The sequence below is a fragment of the Aethalodelphis obliquidens genome, unplaced genomic scaffold (genome assembly GCF_003676395.1).
Source record: "Aethalodelphis obliquidens isolate GAN/ISIS:26980383/991018 unplaced genomic scaffold, ASM367639v1 scaffold2, whole genome shotgun sequence".
Classification (NCBI taxonomy): Eukaryota; Metazoa; Chordata; class Mammalia; order Artiodactyla; family Delphinidae; genus Aethalodelphis; species Aethalodelphis obliquidens.
The window spans coordinates 88311836-88325266 of NW_020837946.1; the positions used below are offsets into that span (position 1 = coordinate 88311836).

General features: G+C 32.6%; 1 protein-coding gene across 1 annotated transcript in view; it reads left to right on the top strand.

The window, feature by feature from the left end:
• Positions 1–13431, top strand: part of LRP1B (LDL receptor related protein 1B) — a 1467083-nt gene that overhangs the window by 794293 nt on the left and 659359 nt on the right. Inside the window, exon 22 of the mRNA XM_027078335.1 lies at positions 10207–10407. Coding sequence (XP_026934136.1) covers positions 10207–10407 — 201 coding nt within the window. The remainder of the gene's footprint in view (positions 1–10206; positions 10408–13431) is intronic.

Sequence of the window (13431 nt, forward strand, 5' to 3'; positions counted from 1 at the left end):
TATATGTAACTAAAACTCAATTTATAAAATTATAAGTAATTGATATAAACTTTTAAATGATTTTTATGTTTGTAGCATTTATATTTCTAAAATTATTAAAGGTTAAAACTATTCTGAGACTTTTGAGACACCTGTATTTACACTAAGTAATTAAAAAAATAGTTTTTGGACAATGTGTACCAGACACAGTGTTCACCAACTCCTTATGCTTTACTGTATTTCTCAACTCCCTTGCATTTAGATTGGGGTCAAATGACTAGTTCTAGCTAAGCACTGTGAGCCGAAGGGACTATATCATTTCCATGCAAGGCAGTTAAGCTATAGTGAGCATCTCCTTACTGTATGGGTCTAGAGGGCACACATACAAGATGGACGAAGGTGACCTTACCTTCCCTGATTTTATGTGAACAAACAATTAACCGTTACTGAGTTAGACCCCTGGATTTTAGGGTTTGTTACTGCAGCATAGCTTATCCTGACTAATGCAACACCAAACTCAAGAAGTTAGAAGATAACAAAAGAAACCAAAGGGAAACAAAATCAAATTAATGTTTGAATTTAGAAAAAAGAAAGAAAATAGCATAATGTGAAAATTCAAGAATTAGGTTGTTGAAATAATAACTAAAGTCACTAATACATTAACTGACCTAATAAAGAAGAACACAGTGAAAATGCAGTGCACAAAATGAGAATGGGAAAATAATCACAGATGCTGAAGAAATTATAAAAGTTAAAGAAACTATCTATGAAGTATCATAGAAGTGAACATAAAAATCTGTATTAATAAAATCATATAGTTTTTTAAAAATATAAATTTTCAAACTTAACTCTAGAAAGGAAAAAAATAGGCAATATATTTTATAAAAATTTTAAAAATAATCAATATATAACCCCTGTCACTATTCCACCAAAAGTCCAGATGAAAATTTCTACCAGATATTTAAGGAACATTGCTACGATGCTGTTTCATCTCCTCCAGAGAATTTGAAAGGAATAGAAGCTTTTAAGCAACATAATGTTGATTTTCCAACCACAAAAGTTAGTACCTCCCATACACACAAAAATTACAAACTCTCTCATGACCATGACTACCATTATTCGAGATAAAACATGAGCAAACCCAGCAATATATTAAGAGAATAATTCATCATGAAAAAACATCCTCCTCTGGTATATTTGTTACAATTAATGACCCTGCATTCCTATACTGATAGATCATTATCACCCAGAGTCTATAGTTTACATTAGGGTTCACTCTCGATGTTGTACAAACTATGGATATGGACAAATGTGTAATGATGTGCTACCATAGTATCATAGTTTCACTGCCCTAAAAATCCTCTGTGCTCTGCCTGTCATCCCACCTTCCCCGCAAACCCTGGCAACATCTGATCTTTTTACTGTCTCCATAGTTTTGACTTTTCCACAGTGTCATATAGCTGGAATCATACAGTATGTGCAGCCTTTTCAGATTGGCTCCTTTCACTTAGTAACATTCATTTAGGTTCCTCCATGTCTTTTCATGGCTTGTTAGCTCATTTCTTTTTGACACTGAATGATATTCCATTGTCTGGTTGTACCACAGTTTATTTATTCATTCAACCTACTGAAAGGCAACTTGGTTGCTTCCAAGTTTTGGCAATTATGAATGAAGTGGCTATAAACATCTGTGTATAGGTTTTTGTGTGGACATAAGTTTTCCTCTCATTTGGGTAAATACCAAGGAGTGTGATTGCTGGATCATATGGTAAGAGTATGTTTGGTTTCGCAATAAACTGCCAGACTGTCTTCCAAAGTGGCTGTCGAATTTTGCATTCCCACCAGAAATGAATGAGGAATTTTTATTGCTCGATAGCGTCGCCAGTATTTGAGGGTATCAGTGTTTAGGATTTTCGTCATTCGAATAGGTATAGTAGTGTTGTTTTAATTTGCATTTCCCTAATGACATATGATGTGGAGCATCTTTTCATATGCTATTTGCCACTAAATTGTTTTTAAGAGCTAAATGTCGCAAACAACCTAAATAGCCCAAAATGGGGCACTAGGTAGAAACATTATGGTATATCCATATGGTAGAATACCTGGCGACAATTTAGTAAATGGAAATCATTATAATACACTGACATGGACATTTCCCTATGATTAAATTTTGAGTGAAAAGTCAATGAACATATTAGTGGGCATAGTATGTAATATTATTTAAATAAAAAGAAAATAAATACAAGTATATTCTTTTCTATAATAAGAATATTTCTAGAAGGTTTCACAAGAAATTGTGGTCAATATTTGTCTTTGAATGGGGGAAAGGATGGCCAGGAAAAAAGAGTGAGAGGTGTGATACTTGTACAGTCTCCCCTTATGACTGACTGTCTTTCCAAGTGATAGATTGGTGTTGACCCATAACCTTTCACTCTAGATTCCACTAGAAAAAGTAACATACATTGTCAAGTAAGGTCCCAGGGTTGAATTAAGAGTTAAGGATGAAGTAGTCTTTAGCAGAAGAATGTAACAAAACTAACTGGCACACAAGGGGATTTAACTCTGACGGTGGCTTCATAAACATCATCCTCTGTTCTGATCCTCTCATGTAATGAAAATCCATTGTGGGCTTGTGTGAATGGCAAAGTGTTATTCTTTTCTATGTTTAGGTTTATTTGGGTTTTTTTGTTTTTTTTCCCCTTACCCCGTTGTTGTATCAGTAAATAAAAAGTGAAATGGTGAGTTTAATCTATGGTAAAAATCAATCTGGATAATTAGAACCAAACTTATCCTACAATGGAATAGTGATTTTGTTAAAATTATATGGTGGATTGTATATGAAGAATTTCTAAATAGAGCACTTTTTTTTTCCCTTCCTGTAACTGACCCTATGGTATACTTTTATTTATTTCTGATGAAATAACATGGTGAGCTCTCCATTGTCTATGTGCTCTAAATCTGATTTTTTGTGCGTATAGCTTCTTATAAGCCTTGTACGTTACTCTCTTTATTCCTCCCACTAGCATTTTTAAACACTTTGCTGTATACTTACTCTTTTCCTCCTTGAATCCTGTATCTTAAGTAGGAAATACCCTCCATTCTGCCAAGAAGGTGTCTTCTTTAACTATTGATCCTGTGACCTCCTATATCCCATGGGACCTTAGTCATTTTTCTTGCTCATGTCTTCAATTTCTTTCTCTACACTAATTTTTCTTTCTCTTTGTAGATATACCTAGCACAGTAACCTCAAAAACATTTTATTTTATCAGTTTTCCTGTCTCCCTCCTTCCCTTCGTTGAATCATCTTGTGTAGTGTACCTCGATGTCTTTTTTCTCATTCATTCTTTTACCTTTTGCTGTCTAACATCCTCTCCCTGCCTTTGATGGAAATTGCTGTTTCAGTTGTCACCAGGAATGATTTTTCAGCCCATCCTCTTCTCAATCTTCAGTCTTCCTCTGCCATTCAGTAACTACGTGAGTTTGCGTAGATTACCAAACCTCTCTAAGGTGCAGTTTTCTGATCTGTAAAATAGAGATATTAATAATGATAACCAATAGACTGTACAAAAAGTGCCTAGAACATAGTATGAACTTAATCAACAATACCTTTGACTGTTACTACTGTATAGTGACTTCTTTCTCTGCAATACTTGACCTTTCTCTCCAATACATATCCTTTCCTTGAAATTTTCCTTATGAAATCTCATATTGAATTTGTCCTCTTTCCACTCAGCATTTAGATTTCTATTTTTATTTCACCTTCCCTTGCTCCTTTTCCCTTTGCCTATCCCTTATATTTAATTTAAAAATATCTGTTGAATACATAATCCATCTCAGACATTGCACAGGTTTTTCTCTTAATTTCTCTGTTTTACTCCTCTCATCTTTCTGTAAGGTGTCCATAGCAAATTCTTCTGTTCCCAAAGTTTCAACCATCACCTCCAGGTAAATGCCTCCCAAATTTCTGTCACTGATGTTGAACCCCACGCTTCAAACCCATTTTTTCCATTGCTATGCTCAACATCCCACTTTCTCTCCAAAGCCAGAAATTCTTCCTCTCTCCTCTATTTCTGTTAGAAACATCTTCATTCTCCTAACCATTTAAATTTAAAGCAGAAACTACCTTTTGACACTTCCAGCGTGTAATAATTTTCCAGGTCCTACTGATGCTACCTCTACAGTTTCTCTTAACAGCACCCATTCTGTTCTTTCCATTCACACAGCAGAGCTTAAGGTTAAGTCTGTATTGTATCTCACTCAGACCTTTGTGTCGTCTACTATTTTTATCCCTGACAATTATTATCTTCAATCCATTCTACACGTGTTTTTAGGTTCCCCTTACTTCGTAAGCTGGGACCTGATCACAGACTTTCTCAAAATCTTTCAGTGGTTCTCCACTGTAAGATTAGGAGACACTCTTGAATTAGGAATCAACATTTCATGAACTGTAGTCCCAAACTGCTTTATTGCTGCCTCTGGAGCAAGTCCCACCCTTGCTCTGTCTATGCATTTATATAGGAATTGCATCTTATATGTGGGTTAGATTCAACAAATAAAGTTAAAACTGCCTATGTTCAAAATTACCATTGAAAATCATCCACAAAACTCAGTATACATGGTTCTGTATATACAGTTTTGATGAAAATTTGTACATAAAGCTGTATCATTAAGAAAATATTTAGCATAAAACAAAGAATAAATGTACAAAATATAATTTTATAGTGCATTCACTCAGAAATGGAAGAGGGACCAAATTAAGGGAGAGTTGATTTACTTTCACCATCTATGCCCTGACACACTCCCACTGAGTAGCAGCAGTAAAGTACCATACTATTAAATTGTTCTCTCTCTCTCTTTCCTTTTATTTGCTTTTGCAGAGGGTATGTATTTGAATGTTAAGACTATACAGATACGACAGCTGTTTGGATGAAATGCCTTTTTTCTTGTGTCCGTATCTACTATTCACTGCCACTCTTCAAAACCCGTTTCCGAATAACATCTTAGTAAAGCTTTCTCTTCCTCAGCCTTTCAATCATACATCTTTTCTAGCTCCTTGAAATTCCATAGCACTCTGTAATTGTTATAAGGCTTTTTTTAAATCTCATCCTTTTTTTATAGAACGTTTGTCACTACTCGACTTATTCCTCCACAAGGTCAGGAATTTGTCTTTCCAATTTTCCTACAGTGTTCAGTAGCTAGACAGGTACAAAATACTCAGTAAATATTTGCTGAATTGAATCAAAGCCAAACATTGTTAGAGAAATAAATATGTATGTGGGATTAAAGGTTAGTAGTATACAAATTAAAAGACATTGTATTTCAAAAACCAATATTCAAAAAAATCATATTATTAAGTAAATGCCTTTGGATTTTTTCTAAGATTCACTTTTCTTCATACCCATATTCTTGATATTAACTGCCAGTCATATCCCAGGACAGAAATTGTCCTCTTGTAGCGTGTTGTCTTTCATAAAGACAAAAGACAGGCAGTTCACAAATTAATAAATCTATTTTTAAAAAATAGCCAAAACAGTTTAACAGAGAGAAAAGGAACTTTGGAAGCGATCATATAAGTTTATTTGAGGAAAGCAGCACATTTTCTAGGAATTCATAGGACCTCTTCGTTTTCCGATAGCTGTTGACTTTCTACTGACTTTAGACCTAAACTGTATATTTCAAGGTTACACAAATCAAAATAGTCCTTACAAAGTCCTGAGTGTGTGTATGAGAGAGAGAGAGAGAGAGTGTGTGTATGTGTGTGTGTGTGATTGTAGTAACTGCCATGATACCAACATGCTGATTTTTGCTATTTCTGTTTTTTGTTGCTGCTGTTGCTTGGCCGTTCTTATTCTCTTTGCTCAAAGGACAAAACTACAATTCCCAGAAGAGTGTGTCTTGCACACATAGTAAGAATCAAGTTGAAAACATCTTCCTAAATAAATCAGAAAATATTATGTAGAACTCAACTTGATAATAAACACCAAATATTTTTTTAACCTGTGATATCTCTTTAAAGAAGAATTAGTAAAGACAATTTGAACTTGGTTTACTTGGTTATTTGAACTTATTTGTGCACAATATTTTTAAAAGTTATTTTTAAAGATTTTGTGTTTTTAGATATTGGATGTGTATAATTTCTGTAACACATTTTAGAATTATTAATCTTTATTTTGTTTTAAAAATACTAATTTGACCTGAGTTTCAACTTTCTTATATATATAAAGGAAGGCGCTTAAACAAGGGAAGTTGTAATACTTTACTTTTTACTATGTTATGTCCAGTGATTTCACTATGTAAGTATTTGTCTTGATACAAATCAAGTAAAAATCAACACTCTTTAAGCATATTTACTAAGGTAATTTGCTTTGGGGTTTTATTCAATTAATGGGTATGAAATAGAAATTTAACTAAACTTATCATACCTGGTGTACGCTCTTATCTACATTTTTATAAAAATTAAAACCAAACAAGAAAGGGAAAAGCAATTAAGTTTCAAACATCCCCTGCAAAATCAGTGGGAGGAGAGAGCTATTGAAATTTGTACATTTTATCTAAGCTACGTATTCATATTTATTCATATCTCTGGTAACATAATCTATGTTAAAGTTATTAGTCATTTGCGTAAGATTGTTCTTTACCTTTTCCAGGCAGCATTTAAATCAGGGGTGGCAAATAGGTTTTACTGCCACTCTGACTCTAAAAGGTTGATAGCGATTTATGGATGGGTTTGTTGAAACAATTTTAGGGTCATTCTGGAGTCAGTGGTTAAGAATGTCATTATGGGGTGTGTATGAGGAAAATGTAAGATGCATCTTGACTTACAAACTAAAAATGGAAATTACTATATTATTCTTGAATTCTCCCTTCATTCTATTATACTTGCAGATGATCCCATACAACTTAATACTTAAGTACAGGATGTCATATTTTAGACTACAAATATGTATTATGCATTGATCTTGTCTTGCTAACTAGATTATAAACTCCTTGGTGACAGGGAACGGGTCTTAGGACTTTCTTATACTACTTAAACTCTCTAGGAAAGTATAAGGCACAGAGTAACCTCTGTATTTGTAGAAACTATCTGACTTTGTGGCATATGTGTATATGTTTCATCTTTATCATTTTAAAATGAGCTAGTATTTTTTTTTGAAAAGTTACATGGAAATATAGTGGAAGGAAAACAAAATAACACAAAAGGATTCAATGAAAAATCCATCTGGCTTCTACTCCAGGCACCTTGTCTTCCTCGCCAGAAGCAATCATTTTTCATTATTTCCTGCATAACCCTCCAGAAAGAATTCATGTAGAGACAAGCCTATGCATGTGCTTATATTGACATATGTATGGAAATGTAGTCACAGATATTGATAAACAGATAATTCTATTCTAATATAAAAGAAAACCTACAGCAAACTCAGGTGTAGGCCTTTTTTTTTTTAACATGATTTGAAGATTGTTTTATTTTAATTTATGCAGAATTATCTCATTGTTTTTCACTCAAGTGTATAATTTCAATGTATGGATGCATTGTAGTTGATGTTACCAGTCTTGCAATGCTGATTTAAGTTGTTAACAGACTTTTGCTAATATATACAAAGCAGCAACACATACCCTTGCATATGCATCTTTGCACATCAGGCAAATATACCAATGACAAAAATTCCAAAATTAGAATTGCTGTGGTGAGGAGTTGATACATTTTTAATTTACTAGATTTCATAATATTGGCCTACAGAGAAATTATCCCACTTTGCAGCCCCTTCAACACTGGGGTTGTTTTTTTATACCCTTGTCAAATCTATCTTTGTGTTATACAACTTTTTAATCTTAATCAATGTGAGAGAAAAAATGCTATCATATTGCTGTTTTTGTTTACTTTTTTAATTGAGAGATTTTTTGAACATCTTACGTTTGTAAGCCATTATTGATTCATTGTGAATCTTGCACTTATATTGGTTTATTGATCTTTATCATATTGATTTATGAGGCTTTTCTATTTTAAAGAAATATGCCCTTTTTGTCAAATATAATGATTTTTTTCCTGTTTTATTGACTTTATGTTGACTCTGTAGATGGATTTTATTGCTCAGTGTGGACAGTATTTAAGTTTGTCAATTTGTCCTTTATGTTTTCTATGTTTGTAATGTTCTTGTTTTAATAGCTATTTTATTCTAGAATGTGTATTATCATTGTTATTATTTTAAAACACTTCTTTGATCTGTCTATAATTTTTTTTGGTGTAAGGATCAAGTAAAGATTCAGCATTTTTTTTTCCTCCAGGTGGCTCATCAACAATCCTAACATTATTAATTTTGTAATTATTTATTCTCTACTATTTTGAATTGCCAGTTTTTGTATATTAAAACCATGTACATAAATGACTGTACTTCTCATGTCTCTATGCTGTTTAATTATTGATGCTTATTGATATCTTGTTATGAAAAAAATTTAACCAATGTTACTTTAAAACACTTCTAAATTCCTGGCATATGTAGTTCCTACTCATTAGTGTTCCTCTATTTTTTTTAGAAGACTCCTCATGATATTTGCAGTTTTATTTTCTTAAGTTTAGGATAAGTTCATGGGATTACAATAATATTGTTACTATTTTATTGGGATGGTATTAATTAGGGGAAAAATAATACCTTTAATATATCTTCCTCTCTAAAACCAAACTATATCTTTATTCCAGGCTTCTTTTGAGTTTCTTTATAAACTTTTAAATTTTCATATAAATTATATACAGTGTTTGTGTAGTTTAACTCAAAATACTTTGTTTTATGGTAGATTTTTTGGTTGACCCTTTCTTCTACTATATTATCTTTGTATATATGAAATCTATTGATTTTTGTATAATTTTTGAAACTAGCTACATATATTTTAAATTCTTAGTTTCTTATAGTTCTTATTTAGTTTTTATTGATTTATAATTATGTGATTATATTAACTGCATGTAATGATATTCTCTTCTAGTTTTATACCTCATTTCTTTCTATTGTCTAATTATATTACATAATATTTCCAGGCAATATAAAATAATAACATTATTAGTTTTATTTATGATATTAAAGCAAAATTTTATAATGTTCCTCCATTTATATTCAAATTCATTAATAAAGTGTTCATTTTATGTGAATAAAATAATTCATTTTAAGAGTATTTTGATCAATAAATAATGTTGAATATTATCAAATTTATTTATATTAACTGTGGAACTGATCATTTGTTTTTCTCTTATTTGATATATAGTAGCATAGAGAATTATTAATATGTTTCTATAAATAAAACATTTTCACAAATATTTTAAATATTTTAAAATTCAGTAGCCTTGAGTTTGAAGAAGACATTTAAATACGTAATGACTCTTGGACATATACAACCTAACGTTTTTCCATTTCCCTTTTATTTGCCCCACTCATTTTATGAGATGTTGGCGTAGTCAACTGATAACCAGTATTTATCTTTAGGAACATTTTTTAATTCACATTACACATTAACATTGTATAATTCAGAAAAGATGATTAATTAGAAGAAAAATACAAATATTCTGGAAAGGAAGAATAATTTGCAACGAACAAAAACAGTTTACATAGTCAATACCCATTGCTTTCTAGGAATTTCACATTGTTACTTTTGAAACATTCTGGCTAAACAATAATCACTTCATTTTTTTCTTTCAAAGTCAATAAAGAACATATTTCTCTAAATTTTGTCTGTATATATCTTAGCTACTAAAATGTTTAGTAACATTTTACATTCTTCTATGAAAGGGCATGTACATAAGTCTGAATGTGAGGAGTTGAGTTGCTAAGGTTATAAATGTAAATAGAAGGACATCTTCACCTTCAAAAATAAAGCATTTGCTTAATTTTAGGTCTCCAAAATACAGTGATATCACCTATCTAAATTTAGGGCACTGAAAAGGACTTATAAATAAAATTTGCTTTTAAAAGTAATTAAACTTTCAATGAGTTACAGATTTTTTTTTAAAATAGGGTAAGGCAATAACTTGAAACTAAAGAAAATATCAGGGCTTTAACACTAAGAATACTATTACAATGAGGACAAGAACTACTCAAATGCTGTCATGAAATGTCAAACTATCAGCAAATAGATTTCTTGCTAATGGCAATTTGTTCTGCCTCTGGCTGAAGACAATGACTACTCATTATTCCAGTGGCTTAATTGCAAAAATTAAATGCATGTTTTTGCTATTTTCTTAAGGGAGATGCATCAACAAAGACTGGGTATGCGATGGAGATATCGATTGCGAAGATCAATCAGACGAAGATGACTGTGACAGTTTCTTGTGTGGGCCACCCAAGTACCCTTGTGCTAATGACACTTCGGTCTGCCTGCAGCCAGAGAAGCTCTGCAATGGGAGAAGGGATTGTCCTGATGGGTCTGACGAAGGCGACCTCTGTGGTATTGCACGTTTCACTGCATTGCTTCTTTCTGGAGACTAGAACCTTTTAGTCCACTAGCTGATAGTTATTATAGTAGCATTTGTTCCTTCCAGTCATTTCTTTAAATGTAACTTTTAGGGTTGAATCCTGTTTACATTTTACAGGCACTGTATATTTATTTAAAAAATTAAATATGATCAGAAATCTCTAAAAATGAAGCAGAAAAGGCTACCTGATCCAACTAACTTAACAATTGTACAGCTGCGTTCATCATTTAAATCTCTGAATAGTCAATGATGTTCCCACAATTGAATTGATTATATTCTGTCAGTGAGTTGCTCAGAACAGAAGACTCCTGTTATTATTAAACTATGGGATGAAATTTACTACCACCCAATGTATTTTGTCAGGACTTCAGATCATTACAACAGAAACCTTTTTTAAAAAGAGGAAAGGAAGAAACTGGATAATGAAATCAATAGAATATTACTTGATTTTATATAATTTTCTCAGAAGTTTTTAGTTTTCATACAGTAGCTTTCTTTAGTATGCTTTATCTAGTTAAAATGATGATTTCAGTGTGATAGCTTTTGAGCTTTAAAATCACTTTTCACTAGCCATCTCCTTATGCCACCAGCACATATAAAGCAATTATATTTCCTTCTCTGTGGGGAGATCAGAGCTTTCGCAAGGAGATTTCTAGATAATACTGAAGGTGACATCAATAGAGTAATGACGAAGATTTATAGCATGATAAGAACAATAATGAGTTGACTTGAGGCTGTGAGAAAATGACTTTAGGAAATGATGAACCTGCCTGATTGGAAATAGGAAAGACAACTACATTTAAGCCTAAAGTTATCATATATTGATCTGAATTGAGCATTAATAGCATACTGAGTGATATAAAAAAGACTATTATTCTTTTTAAAATTTATGTAATAAAACATCCTTTCTTCCAAATAGTCTGTGATTCTATAAAACAACCTTGAAACAGTAAATGCAACAGTCTTCATTCAGTGATGCTATCATTTAAACAAACAGAAACCCTAAAATTAAATCCAAAAAATTACAAATAAAGGATGACAGACTTTATTTATACAGTTTATCTGTATTCACTTCTTTTTCTCCTAGCCTGTTCTCCCTGGTGGAGTAGTTCGGTGGATGGAAAGATCTCTTACATTACCATGTATGAGAATTGCTCATGAAGTTTGTAAGAGCAATTCTAAAAGAAGGAAACTGTCAACAGTCTTAAAATTGAAAGTGTATAATTATAGAAAAAAATGAGATTTTGACAAGTTTGAATTCTATTCTTCAGTTACTTCAATTAAGTCACCTAGGCAGGTGGCTTAATTTCTGGAATTGTCAGTTTCCTTATTAAAAAAATGGAGATGATATCTATTAGGAAATCATGGTAATAATACTTAATGCACTACAGGTCTTGAAATAAATTAGTGCTTTTCCATCTTTTCTTCACCCTTTGGGTTCAATGAAGTAAATAAAAGGTGAAGAAGAGAAAATACAGTCATTAAGAAAAATGAAGAGAATCATAAGAAAATGCAGCCTTATTTTCCTATTCTTTGCTCCCTAAATTGGGAAAATAAAAGAGAAAAGGGGATTTCTTCTGAATTCATTTCTCTGTCTACTTCAAGATTGAAAATCAGTTCTTGCTTATCAAGCTACTGTACTCATTGGCTAAGAAGTCTTGCTCAAAGATTTTAAATGATTACAGGGAGTGGAAAAGGTCACAGTAAAGTTAGGTGTGGAAGTACCAGAGGAGATAAAAGGATATTTTTGTACTGGTTGCAGCACTGTGGCATATTGAACTCACATACTCTGTCCTTTATCAGGTGAAGTTGAGGGAGAATTAAAACAATGAAAAACAAAAACAATCACTGGTCAAGGGATTGACTGAATTGCAGAAGGCTCTTCTTTCCTCTGAAAAGGTGCTTTTATGTGCACCTTTGTAGTGTCAGTTTGTAGATGGTCGGCAATATTGGTTCCTGTAGGGAAATGACACTTTGGTCTCTTGTTTTCAAATCCTTTTCCAACCAATACTAGGTTAGGCCCTGTCCAGCCAGGCGGGGATGTTGGTTTGAGTGCTGCAGCAATGGGCATAATGAATCATTTACCTGGTGGACATGAAAGATATACCAAGTGAATTAACTTTAAATAATTGGCATGAATTGGCTTGTAACTAAAGAGTGGATTTTAGAGAAAGATACCCAAAGTTGAAAGGGTTTTTTAAACCATTTGCTATAGATGGTGAAAATGTAGGGTTTGCCCTCTTCATGTCAACTCCTTCCAAATAGTTGTATCTAAAATAGCTGTTTTTTATCCCCTACTCCCCGTTGAAACAAAAACAGGGATTGATTCATATCCTGTTCCTCAATACATGTAAAATATATGAAAATTACTTGTAATCTGTAGACAGTATTTGGGAGGTGTCTTGAGATGTAAACATCCATCGTTTGGGTAGTGAGGTTGTTTGTTTTCTCCAAATAAATCTGGTCTATAAAATTTTAAGAAAAGAGAGAGCTCAAGAAGATAAGTTGAATCCTGGTGGAGAGATTATTTTTTCAAGGGGAATTTTAAGTGATTTCAAGAGGAAAGAGATATGCACTTAAGAAGGAAATAAGAAGAGATTTCAATCATTCAAGAAGGGAGTTAACTGTTGATTTTTGTTATAAGGGTATGTCAAAGATAAAACTGGATACTAGTTAAAGTGATATTTACTCAGTAATAACTATTGCAATAGGGAAGAGTATCCAATATTAATTGAAATCAGCTTCACCAAAACAAAAGATGAGAAACTTTTTAAAGGCTGGAATGTGCTATGGGAAAGGCACTAAGGGGTGTTAATGGGGCATTGGCCCATGTAACTAGGCCATCTGGGTTTGTTAATTGGTGCTCATCCCAGAGAAGAGACAAACTTCTCATATCTTTATGACTGGAGGCAGTGGTACAAGTCAGAGCAAGGTACCCACAGGGTTGGGAGTAAGGGTGAGAGAGTTGTCTCCTTAAATGTTTGCATTTCAAAAAG